This window comes from Suncus etruscus, chromosome 14 (assembly GCF_024139225.1).
Source record: "Suncus etruscus isolate mSunEtr1 chromosome 14, mSunEtr1.pri.cur, whole genome shotgun sequence".
NCBI classification, from domain to species: Eukaryota; Metazoa; Chordata; class Mammalia; order Eulipotyphla; family Soricidae; genus Suncus; species Suncus etruscus.
The window spans coordinates 92,104,816-92,117,535 of record NC_064861.1 but is presented as its reverse complement, the minus strand read 5'-3'; the positions used below and the strand labels follow the sequence as shown (position 1 = coordinate 92,117,535).

Below are 12,720 nucleotides of genomic sequence, written 5' to 3'. Positions count from 1 at the left end.
CGGCCCCGGCCCCAGCCCGGCCTCCTCGTCCGCCTCCAGCGCGCCGCCGCCGCGCGCGCGGCGCCAGGCCCCCGCCAGGCCCACCATCGGGCCTACTGGGGGCCGGGGCGCCCCGACCTGCGGGGGCAAGCAAGCAAGGAAGGAGGATCAGTTCTCGGACGAAGGGACCCGGGTTCCGTCCCCGGCATCCCTAGGGTCCCAACCCACACCCGAGCCTGCCGGGAGTGTGGCCCCAACGGGAGGACACACACAAAGAAGGAACTCGGGGACCACTGGGGGCCGGGGGACCCCGACCTGCGGGGAGCGAGGAGGGAAGAAGGATCCGTTCTTGGAGGAAGGGATCCAGGTTCCGTTCCAGGCCTCCCTAGGGTCATACCCCCCACCGAGCCTGCCGGGAGTGTGGCCCCAACGGGAGAACACACACAGAAGGAAGGGACTCGGGGACCACGGGGTCCAGGCCCATTGGGCTTGCTGGGAGCAAAGAAGGAAGGCTCAGTTCTTAGGTGAAGGGGCCCAGATTCCATCCCAGGCATCCCTAGGGTTATCCCCACCCCGAGCCTGCCGGGACTATAGCCTCAACGTGAGAACACACACAGAAAGAAGGAACACGGGGGCCTACTGGGGACCGGAGGACCCCGACCTGCGGGAACAAGCAAGGAAGGCTGGCTCAGTTCTCGGAGGAAGGGACCCAGGTTGCGTCCCCGGCATCCCTAGGGTCCTACCCCCCACCCGAGCCTGCCGGGAGTGTGGCCCCAACGCGAGAACACACAAAGAACTCGGGGACCACCGGGTCATGCGTGAGAGGAGGAAGTGGTAGACCCTGAGGGTCCCGCCCAGCCCCGCCAGGAGGGATCGCTGAGTGCAGAGACCGCAGCCACCTCAAAGCAACAAGGACACTCTAAAGATGAAGGGCAAGGGGGACCCACGCTGGAAGAATGGCATTACAAACTGTATTTAGAAAAAGTACATTTTGGGGCGGAAGAGATAGCATGGAGATATGGGGGTGTTGGCCTTGCATGCAGAAGGACGGTGGTTAGAATCCCGGCATCCCATATCGTCCCCCAAGCCTGCCAGGAGCAATTTCTGAGTGCAGAGTCACCCTGAGCGCCACTGGGTGTGACCCAAAAACCAACCAACCATTTTGGGCTAGTACAGCGGGGAAGGCATGTGCCTTGCATGTATGTGGCTGGCACGAGGTCGATCCCTGGCACCAGCAGGTTGTCATTCCTAAGGACAGCGCCATTGAGTAACGCCAAGCATCGCCAGGTGTGGTCCATCCAACCAAAAACCAGCAAAGAATCGAGCATTTTTGAAATATATATGTGGAGCAGAGATCAGCAAAGATGCTTGCTTGAGGGGCCGGGAAGGTGGCGCTAGAGGTAAGGTGTCTGCCTTACAAGTGCTAGCGTAGGACGGACCGCGGTTCGATCCCCCGGCGTCCCATATGGTCTCCCCAAGCCAGGGGCGATTTCTGAGCTCATAGCCAGGAGTAACCCCTGAGTGTCAAACGGGTGTGGCCCAAAAACCAAAAAAAAAAAAAAAAGATGCTTGCTTGCCTGGCACATGGCCTAGCTGGGTTTGATCTCTGGCATCCCTTACAGTGCCTGAACCCCACCAGTTGTGATCACTGAGTGTGGAGCCAGGAACAAAGTCCACTGGTTGTGGATGCAAAACCAAACCAACCAAACAAAAACCTTATGCCTGGGTTTTACCCAGAGCACCTATCCTTAAAATATCCAGTACATTTTCCCTTTTGGGTGGGAGGTGGGGAGGTTCCCAGCATGCTCAGGGGTAACCTGCCATGAAGAGGTTACTCTGGGAAATTTGTGATGTTTGGGGCCCAACCACGGTCCCCACACGAGGCAGGTGGAGAAACAGCTCGAGTTGTGTAACACAGGGAAGGGTGCGGATTCCTGTTCCCCAAGTCCAGCAGCAGAAAGAACCCTCAACCTGCTTTAGGATGGCTGCAGAGCAGAAATGAGGGACCAAAAATGAGGGGGTGCTGTGGCACCATTTGCCCACGGCTGCTGGCGTGTGAGGCAATGCTGCTTCATGAAAACCAAGAGACACCCCCACAAGAACAGTCCTAGAGACGCAGTGGGCAGAAAGGCAGGTGGTGCCCGACTGAGGGGCTGGGGTGGAGGCGTCCTAGGGCTTCTGATTTAGGTTAAGAAGTCCTGTGGAGGGCCCGGAGAGATAGCACAGCGGCGTTTGCCTTGCAAGCAGCCGATCCAGGATCAAAGGTGGTTGGTTTGAATCCCGGTGTCCCATATGGTCCCCTGTGCCTGCCAGGAGCTATTTCTGAGTAGACAGCCAGGAGTAACCCCTGAGCATCACCGGGTGTGGGCCCCCCCCCAAAAAAAAGAAGTCCTGGGGGGGGCAGGAGAGATGGCACAGTGGTAGGGTACTTGCCTTGCATGCAGCCAACCCCAGGCAGACCTGTGTTTGAATCTTGGCATCCTGTATGGTCCCCTGAGCCTGCCAGGAGTAATGCCTGAGTGCAGCTGGGTGTGGCCCATCGTCCCCCCCACCAAAAAAAAAAGCCCTCAGATTGACACAGGTGTGCAACAGAGGGTTGCAGGACCTGGCAGTGGGTTGATTGTCCAATGTGCTGTTCCTTTGCAGCTTTTTTGGAACCATGAACAGCTGAAGTGCTGGAGTGACGGTCAAACAGGGAGCTTGCTGGGGGGTCCCCAGCAAGCCAGAGCACCAGGAGTGAATATCTGAGCACTACCAGGTGTTCTCCCCCACCCCCCCACCCCCGAATAAAATAAAAGGAAACGCTAGGACTGGGGGATCCCACACTCAGCCTGACCATCAGATCTTTTTTTTTTGGTTTGGGGCCACACCTGGCCGGCTCAGGACCATATGGGATGCCAGGGCACGAACCCGGGTCACCTGTGTGCAAGGCAAACACTCTCCCTTCTGCTCTATCACTCCAGATCCTACAGTGATTCTTTCTGAGCTGGTTTCCTGCTCTGCCCACTGGGCTTTATTCCCGCACGGGGCAGGATAAAGGGTACTGTGGCTGAAACTGAGCTGGGAGACCCAGACCTGCCCCTGGCCACTGCAAGACTCACATGGCTGTTGGCTACACCGACCAAACGCCTGCACCCTGCCCAGTGCCAGGTCCTGAGCCTCCTGCCAGGCTTCTTGGCAGGCTCTGGACCTCGGAAGGGGAGTTAGTGACGTCAACTGGTGTCCCCTCACCTCCCAGCTCTGCTGTCCAGGGCCACCCCTGCAGGCCTGTCACATGGGGGACCAGGACACCCTGAACAAATAGCCAAAGCTAGAGGGCCAGACCCCAACCCCAGTCCCTTCCTATCTGTTCCCTCCCCTACTCTGGGTGTTGAGATCATTTGTCTACCCCCCCACCCCAAGAAAAAAGAAACTGAAGCAAGGGCTGGAAGGCAAGTTCTGATTGATGCCCCCTGAATCCCAGGATCTGGGGGACAAACTGGATCCCCAGAGATAGTTACAGGCCACTGGCCAGTCCTGCGAATAGAGGTTCTCCCGCTTGTGTTGACAAGCACCTTATTCTGTGCCAGTGAGTTTGGTGTCCAGCCCAGAAATGGGGTATCAGCAGCACCCCAAACTCTACCGACCTCAAGCACTCACTTTGCTTTGGAAATGATCATTACCCCAGTTGGCAAAGGAGGGAGAAGGTGGAGACCCAATGCACAAGGTAGCCCCGGGGCCCGCTGCTGCTCCCTCCCCCTGACCTGCCTGCGAGCAGCTTAATGTTTCCATATAAAGGCGTGCGGGGCTTAGGGGGCCTGTGTCAAAGTCACCCACTAATCTGGGCTGCGGCCCTGGCCCCACCCCCATGCACCCCTCCAGAACTAGGTTCACACCCTTCTCCTGAGATCTGGGGAGTCCCCACTGCTCCCTTACCCCCTAACGGAGTCTGGAAGCGAGATTGCGGGGAGATGAGCAGAGGACTTGGTATGGAGGTTAAGAGACCCCAAGGATGTGCAGGGACTTGGGGGGCCAGAATGGGGAGATTAAGTAGGAGAGATTGTGGGGAGGTGGAAAAAGTACCAGAATGTGTGCAGATTGGACAGACTGGTTGAGGGGGCCCTCGGGAGACCCTGATCCCTCAGGTGGGGGATTTTACAAGTAACCCCCCCAAACCCCCAGTCCCCCACAGTCCAGGTCCCTGAGGGGAAGGGACAGGCACGTACCTGCTGGGCCAGCGCATCCCTGAGCAGCCACTACTTCTGCAGGGCCACCCCGAGTCCACAGTGGATCAGCTGGATCCAGCCAAAGGGGGGGGGGGCAGGGGCGGGGCCAGGAGAGCCGCAGAGGGGAGCCAGGGAGGGTGGCCAGGCTGGGCTCTGGGCCCGGCCCCAAGAGACTGCGGAGCCAGCAGAGGAGCCGGGTGGCCGTGAGAGACAGGAAGGAGCTGGGGGTTTGGCGACAGCGCTGAAGGTTGGAAAACAAATGGGGGGGGGGGGGGAGACTTCAAGAGGGGGGGTCCCTTCCAGGGTAAGGCACTGAGAGACGGCGGAGCTGGACAGGGAACAGGGCTGTGTCGGAAAGACAACCACCCTCCACACCCCACCTATTTACCAGCAAGAACCCCGACATTTCCTCCTGCGGGGATAAGGGGGTAGCTTCACCCTGCCCCAGGTGATGATCTTGTCCCCCAGGGGTGAAAAGACAGGGCTTGAGCACCTGTGGAGGACCCCTGAGGCCCAGCCACTCAGGCAGTAGTGGGGTGAGCTGGGGGTAAGCAGGAAGAGCCCCCTCTAAGGAAGTTGGGGATGGGGGCAGAAATCAAGGGTCATATCAGGCCCACCTGGGAAAGAATACTCGCAGACAGGTCGGGGGCACCGGGCTGAGTCTTTGTGGCGCCAATGGGCAGGTTGGCCCAGCGCCTTTACAGAGCCTGTGATGGGGACCCCGAACCAGCCCCAAGGGCTTCAGAGTCATGTGATGGGACCAGTGACTCCGAAGGGGTGTGTGTGTGTCTGTCCCAGTGAGATGGCGGCCCTGGGTCCGAATGCGTTTCCTCTGGAGAAACATGGCTGGGCCAGCACTTGGTCACACGCTGATGGTCCGGAAGACGGTGAAGCCGGACAGGGCGGTGCTGATCAGCACCCCGGGGCACTGTGGATGCCAGTGCAGCTCCTTGAGGTCCGTCTCGCCCTGATGCACGAACAGCAGCTGCTGGGGCAGGTCGGCCAGGCCCGGCTCCGTCTCGGCGGCACCTGCGTCCGCATCCCGCTCCACCGCCAGGTCCCACTGCGTGACCTGGTTGTCTGCGCCCGCTGCGGCGAACACCCCGCTGTCCTGGGGGTGCCACTCCACCGATGTCACGGGCGCCACGTGCTGCTTGAAGGTTGCTATGGGGGAGCCGGACTGCGGGAAAACGGGAGTCAGGATCCCCAGCACCTCCTTCCGCCCGACTCTCCAGGAACCAGCCAGGACTCCCCCCAAGTCCTCTCCAGCTCCAGGGTCCAATCAAAGCTCTGCCCCCCGCCCCAGTTCGAACTAGATGAGGTGTGTGTGGTGTTAGGGATCAAACCCAGGGCCACACAGCAGGGGCAAGTGCTCTCCCCCTATCTCCCAGCTATAACCCAGGCCTAAACACAGACCCACCCCCCACCTTCTCCCCTTGGGTTTTGGGCCATATCTCGTGTTAAACCCAGGTCAGCCATGTTCAAGGGAAGTGCCCTCCCTGATGTGCCCTAGGCTCATGTTTCCTGAGAGAGGACAGGCCGGGCAAATGGAATCAAGACAGAAAAGCACCCCCCAACGCTCGCTTGCATTTTGGAGAAGGCAGGAATGTCTGCGGCCCCACAGGCCTGGAACAGCATTCCCGAATAGTTGAGATTTTCTTGGCTGTTTGCACATAACTAGGGTGAAGGTCGCCAAGCAGCAGCAACTTGTGGATGCTATAAAGGCCTGAAGGCTGCGGGAGAGGCTGGATGGCCAGCCCCTCGGCTGTTGGAAACCCAAGTTCACCCGGAAAAATGAAGCCTGGTTTTGGGCATGCCTGTCCTTGCTGAGCCCTAGGCTAGGCACCTGTTCCCAGAAGCTCCCAGTCCGTCTACAGCCTCCCCCACCCAAACACCCTCTTTTTGCCTATGGGGCCCCACATAGGGCAGCTCAGGGGTTAGTCACTCCTGAGGGTATGCAGGGGACCCTGTGAGGTGCGGAGGTCAATTGCAGGTGGGCTGTGGGCTGGCACATGGACTCCCCTCTAAACTACTTCTCGGGACCCCTTAAACAGGGAGAAAACTGGAACCCCAATCTGGGTCCCAGATGCCCAGGGGCCTGCCAAACCCCTTTCTTTCCCCTCACCACAGCCCTCCAGCCTATCCCTGCCTATGGGTGGTTCTCCCCTTTCTCTGCCTTGCTCCCCTCTTCTGCAACCTACCAACTAGCCACTGCAAGAAAGAACTACAACTCCCAGAAGCACCTGTGGGGGGGCATGGTAGCACCACAGCAGCCTTGCTTGGGCTGAGCCTTAATTTCCTCGCACAGTTGGTGCACAATGCTTCCCCAGCAGTACCTTGAACTGCCGCAGGTCCCACACCTTGAGGGCGCCATCGTCGCCCCCACTCAGCAGGAAGGGCTCGCGCCGGCTCCAGTTAATGACATTGACGTCCCCGTCGTGTGCGTTGGCCGTGGACAGCATGCAGGCCTTGCTGGGCGCTGCGCGGACGTCCCAGATGCGGATGGAGGCATCGGCTGAGCAAGAGGCAAAGACCTGGAGAGGGGAGCAGCGTGGGGGGCCATCATCAGGGGTGCCTGGATCCCAGAGCCGGCTCTCACCAATTCCCCCCCTGGATTTTGGGGCCAAATCAGAGGCATTCAGAGGTTACTCCTGGCTCTGCACTCAGGAATCACTCCTAGTAGGCTGGGGGGACCCTATGGGATGTCGGGGATTAAACCCGGTCGGCTGCATGCAAGGAAACGCCCCCCCCAACTATGCTATCGCTCAGGCCCCATGCATGGCCCTGACCCCTCACACCCCCTCACCGTGTCCTCTGTTGGGGACCACTGCAGGTCCTCCACGGAGCGCGTGTGGCCAGCGAAGGGCCGCTGGTCCACATGCCAGGAGCCGCCATCCGCGGGTGTCCAGAGGTGGATGTTCTTCTGACAGTCGCCAGTCAGCAGTCGGCCTGGGCCAGGATGGAGAATATCGAGATGACACCTTATTCCTCTGCCTGGAATCCCCTGCCCCTTCCCCACTAAACCAAGCAGGCATCTTAAGAGACTCACCGGGCACCCGGGGCGACCAGTCCAGGGCAAAGCCCTCGCCCATGTGGCCAGCGAAGCTGAAGATGGGCTTGATGCGGGCCTGCTCATCCCGCAGGAAGGCAGCCATGGCCTGTGCATCGTCCACAGCCCGAAGCAGCGGCCGCAGAGTGAACACCTCCACCTGGCCCTTCTCGGACCACACCGCCACTACTGGGTCTTCGCCCAGCCACGTCACCTGCAGGAGGACCTGGGTGTTCAGTTCGAGGAGGGGAAGCACAGGTCTGCCAGGGCTGGGAATACAGACAACCCCCCCCCAAAAAAAAAAAAAAAACCTCGGGGAAAAGCACCTCAACTCTCTTTGCATGCAGTGTGAAGCTGGGAAGGAAAGGAAGGGTAAGGAGACACCCCGTGCTGCAGACTGGGGAGTCTCAGACACTCCTGGACCCATTGCTAACCACGCAATGGCCCAGAGCCCAGTTCCTACCACTCACTGAGGCTGCCTCTCCCCACTGTCCCCATCCTTAATTCTGGGCCGCCTCCTCTTCCTCCCACAGTCAACACTGAATACATGGAAAACCAAACACTTCCTGGGGCCCTAACATTAATACAGTGGGGAGGGGCACAGCCAACCTGGGTTCAATCCTCAGCACCCAATATGGTGCCCTGAGCACAAGCCTGATGTAACCCCCAAAACAAAACCAAAGATTGTGTCTGGCCCCTCTTCACAGGACTGTCAACTCCCACAACTGCTGTCACTCTCAGAACACTTTGCTGTCAGAGCGTTCGTTCCGCCTGTCTCTGAGCCCTGGTCTCCATCCAGCTGTCAGGGACCCCTCAGTCAGATCTCCTCAGCACCAGTATGAGCTCCCCAAGCAGAAGCCAACACCTTCCACAACCTTCCACAAAGTCCCAACCCAGCCCATTCTTAGTCTTCTCTGCCCCAGACACACTGGTTTCCACAGACAGGCCAGTGAAGCTCGGTTTGCTGGCAAAGCTGGCACTACCTGCTGGTGGTTCACTCCTTACTTCCGGTTGGCTCTCTCCCTATAGTATCCCAGCTCAGGTACTCCCCGACTTCCTGAACTTGGCTTTATTCCTCCGCACAACACTGAGAACCTCTGGACACCCCACATCCCTCATGTAGTTTCTTCTCAGTCCTAGTGTCCATTGGCACGAATCAGCCAGGGGCCTGGCCACTGAACAATGAACTATCTCAAGGGTCTGCATGCTTATGTTTAACGTGGTAAAATAGAGACAAGGGGCGGAGAGCTAGCATGGAGATAAGGCATTTGCCTTTCATGCAGAAGGTCAGTGGTTCAAATCCCGGCATCCCATATGGTCCCCTGAGTCTGCTAGGAGCGATTTCTGAGTGTAGAGCCAGGAGTAACACCTGAGCAAAGCCGGGTGTGACCCAAAAACCAAAAACAAACAAATAAACAAACAAAAAAAAAACAAAAAAAAAAAGAGAAAGAAAGACAGGGGGAGAAAGAAAAGGAGAGGAGAGTAAGAAGGGTGGAACACAAGCTTAGCATGCAAGAAGTTTGATCACTGGTACCATGATCTCCCAAGTACCCCAGGGACTGACCCCACACCCAGGGAAGCCCCCAAACAACAGGGAAAGAGAAAGCTCACAGACTGGTGTGCTTTGCAAGCTGGAGTCCTGGGCTTAATTACCAGCATTATCAGGAAAGACCCCAAATATAAATAATTAAATCAAAAGAAGAAATTGCATATAGTGACCAATTGGTTTGTTTGTCTAGCACAAAGCAGTTCCCAAGACCAGGAGAAATCCCTCTTCTCATGTTACTGACCTGGTAATACTATTAGCTACCAGTTGAGCTGCATGTTAAATACTGAAACTCCTCATAACCCATGTTCTCAACCATTGGTCCAGTCAGCTAAGATTTTGTGTTTTGTTTATAATTTTGTGGGTGGTTAGATCATACCTGCCTATAACGGGATTCAGGCCCCTCCCAAGCAAGGCAAGTGCCCTAACTACTGTACTATCTCTTCAGCTATCAGGTAACTTTTCAACCTTCAAAACTTTTCTTTCTTTCTTTTGTTTTTTGGTTTTGCTTGAGGGACCATATGGAATGATGGGGAGTGAGCCACTATCAACCAAGTACAAGCAAGCACCTTCCCTGCTGTGCTATGGCTCCAGCTCCCCTCAAAACTTTTCAGAAGAATATAAAAACAACTTCCACAGCACCTCAAAGTCTTTAATAGTTGGGGCCCGGAGAGATGGCACAGCGGCGTTTGCCTTGCAAGCAGCTGATCCAGGACCAAAGGTGGTTGGTTTGAATCCCGGTGTCCCATATGGTCCCCCGTGCCTGCCAGGAGCTATTTCTGAGTAGACAGCCAGGAGTAACCCCTGAGCACTGCCGGGTGTGACCCCCCCCAAAAAAAACAAAACAAAAAACAAAAAAAACTCTTTAATAGTTAAGAAAAGTAAAACCTGGGGCAGAAGGGATGAGTATAAAGTCCTGAGCACTGCGGATATGGCCCCAAAACAAAACAAAAGACACTATGGGGCCTGGAAGTGATTGTACAGTGCTTGGAGCCCTTGCCCTAAATGTGGGCCAACCTGGGTTCAATTCCCAGCATCTCATATGGTTCTCTAGAGAACCATTAGGAGTAATTCCTAAGTGCAGAATCACAATAACCTCGGAGCATCACTGGAGGTGGGTCCCCCCAAATAGTATAATGAAACTAATAAACTATATCTAGGTGCTGCTCTTAAGTATATGAAGAAGCTGCTGACAGGCCTCCTGTCACTAGTGCTTCAAACAATCTCCGGCTGGCTCGAGTCTCTTACGTACACGGACTCGGTTGATGCCACCGTAATGGGGAACCATAGCCAGTTCTAGCTGAGGCTTCCTCTCTTCTTCATCCTCTTCATCCTCCTCGTCATCGTCGTCATCGCTGCCCTCAGATGGCGTTCGCTTGGTTCCATGCAGATTGTGCATTCGAAGCATCATCAGTCTGGAGGAGAGGGAGTGGAAGAGGGAGGATCCTGAGTGGCCAAGTGTTAGGGAGAGGGCGGTTGACTGTTTAGCTTGTTGGGTTTTGGTGGCACCCCCGACTATGTTCAGGGTTGGGGTCACCCCTGACTGTGCTCAGGGCTGGGATGGGGGAACCCTCTGGGATGCCCAGGATAAAACTAGAATCATTAAGAGTGTATAGTACGGGCCCGGAGAGATAGCACAGTGGTGTTTGCCTTGCAAGCAGCCGATCCAGGACCAAAGGTGGTTGGTTCAAATCCCGGTGTCCCATAGGGTCCCCCGTGCCTGCCAGGAGCTATTTCTGAGCAGACAGCCAGGAGTAACCCCTGAGCACTGCCGGGGGTGACCCAAAAACCAAAAACCAAAAAAAAAAAAAAAAAAAGAGTGTATAGTAAGACTACCATTCGCTGGACTATCGATCTGTGGAGAGGGTTAGTTGAAACCCGACTCTTGGGGTCCTGAGAAAGTAAGAGGGGCTGGAGGAAACCCAGGTCTTGCTCACCTGTTGCCCTGGGCACTCTGCGCCTGGGTCCCAGCGCACAGGTAAAGAGTCAGAGGCAGCTCAGTGCGATTGTCTCCCAGGTGGTCGCGGACAACGTCAAAGCTGAGACAAGGGGCGCCTGGGAATGCAAGGATCAAGTTGGGAGTGTGAGGGACTGAACAGAGGGGTCTCGGCCCCGACCCCTCCGGGGCCAGCAGCGCCCCTCGAAACCCAGGATCCCCGCCCCCGCCTTGCTCAGCCCCAGGAGCCCAGATCCCCAAGTACCGGTCTGCGCGCGGTGGTACAGCACGTAGGCCTCCTCGTCCATGACGAGCTCCTCGCCTTCGCCCAGCGGCGGCCCCCGACCGGGCAGGTAGACCTCAGCCGGGCGATCGCTCGGGGCATCACGGGATTCGGTCTCCATGGGCTCCCCATTTTCACACGTGCCCTTGCGAGCCGCCATCTTGGCGCCGTCTGACAGGCGGCGCGGGTGATGACGCAACTTCCGCCATTCTTCCTCACCCCGCCCACCGGAAAACGCCCCTCGTACTCACCAATGAGAGCGCTGGGAACTGAGGCCCGGGACCGGAAATACGCGCCACAGAATGACGTCATAGTCGTGAGGCGGCTCACAGCCTCCTGGGGGTTGTAGTTTTGTGTTATAGTCTTGTCTGCTATGCTATGGCGGAGCCTTCTTAATGCCTGCTGGGAGTTGTAGTTCCTTCAGGACATGCGGCTGCGGAGCTGTCTCAAGGCCTCCTGGGAGTTGTAGTTCTGTGGGTCCTGCTACAGTGGGGCCTTCTCAAGGCCTTCTGGGAGTTGTAGTTCTGCGGGAGACCTGATTCTCTCCAGCAGCCCGAGCCTCGTTGCAGAGCCGTGCAGAATCCGGCTCCATCTTCCACCTTTGACTCTCTGCGCGGTTTCTTTCCACCTCATTAACTATTCATGTATGCAAATAAAAGCACTCTCAGGGAGGGAGGCCGGGCCTGAGGTCCCAGAGGATGCACAAAGCCTGTTTTCTTCTCCACTCGTGTCATGATCACTCTCATTTATTTCCAGATGCTTTCCATGCATCTGGCGGAGATTAGGTGGCCGTTAAGTAGGCGGAATGTCCCCTCCTGGGGTGGTTAATAGCCCCAACCAGGCGCTCACGTTGCAGCTCTGGTCAGACCAGGGGTTTGGCTAATTGGGGTAATGAAATGGGTTGCTTTTCTTTCTTTTTTTTTCTGTCCCCACTCGCTCCCTCCCCCTTCTCTTTGTTTTTGTTCGTGACTCTGTTGTACACGCGGGGATGCAGAGACTCCTGAATTGCTGCTTAATCCGTTTTAGACGTGGTGCTCCTGCTGTGGGGTTGGGAGTTGGAAGGGGGTTCAGCTCGAGATTTATGCCCCTTTAACTGCGGCGCTTGCCCGGTGGCATTCTTCATTAAGAATGCCAATTATGGTTGGAATGCTCCTGGGGTAGGCACAATCAGGCTCCCCCAAGGCTGCATTCGCCTCTCTTTTTTAGTTGGCTCGCCAGGGGGTTTTCACACCCGTGTTTGTGGTGGCTGTCGAGTGACTAGACATTGTTTACACAAGGGACAGAATATCACAAGGGAACGGAACTACTAGGATTGAATTCAGATTCAATGAGTTTGAATGGGGATTGGAATTCATGACGCCCCACTTGCAAGGCAGGCGCTCTAAATCACTTATTCCTGGGGCTGGAGCAATAGTACAGAGGGTAGAGCATGAGGCCGGCCTGGACTCGATACCCTCCATCCCCTATGGTCCCTTGAGCATCAGGAGTGATTCCTGAGTGCAGCAGTGCTAGGAGTAACCTCTGAGCATTGCCTGGTGTGACCTCAAAACAAGAACAAAAGTAAAATAATAAATCAGGGCCGGAGAGATAGCATGGAGGTAAGGCGTTTGCCTTTCATGCAGGAGGTCATCGGTTCGAATCCCGGCGCCCCATATGGTCCCCCGTGCCTGCCGGGAGCAATTTCTGAGCCTGGAGCCAGGAATAACCCCTGAGCACTGCCGG

The 12,720-nt window shown here is 56.6% G+C and overlaps 1 protein-coding gene across 1 annotated transcript; it reads right to left on the bottom strand.

Moving 5' to 3' along the window:
• Positions 1-4,831: 4,831 nt before the first annotated feature.
• GRWD1 (glutamate rich WD repeat containing 1) lies at positions 4,832-11,158 on the bottom strand. The gene is made up of 7 exons (XM_049786313.1): positions 10,981-11,158; positions 10,717-10,834; positions 10,032-10,194; positions 7,234-7,447; positions 6,991-7,133; positions 6,521-6,718; positions 4,832-5,364 (listed from the first exon to the last, which is right to left on the bottom strand). The coding sequence occupies exons 1-7, from the start codon at positions 11,156-11,158 to the stop codon at positions 5,047-5,049; spliced, it is 1,332 nt and encodes a 443-aa protein (XP_049642270.1). The 3' UTR covers positions 4,832-5,046.
• Between the last annotated feature and the right edge of the window lie 1,562 nt (positions 11,159-12,720).

Bases quoted from the DNA above. Each gene is read 5' to 3' on its own strand.
- GRWD1 (XM_049786313.1), bottom strand. From the start codon at position 11,158: ATGGCGGCTCGCAAGGGCACGTGTGAAAATGGGGAGCCCATGGAGACC. The intron at 7,448-10,031 runs GTACGTAAGAGA...GTCCTCCTGCAG, and splicing joins GTGGCATCAACCGAGTCCGT to GTGACGTGGCTGGGCGAAGA. The intron at 7,134-7,233 runs GTGAGTCTCTTA...ATCCTGGCCCAG, and splicing joins CTGGTCGCCCCGGGTGCCCG to GCCGACTGCTGACTGGCGAC.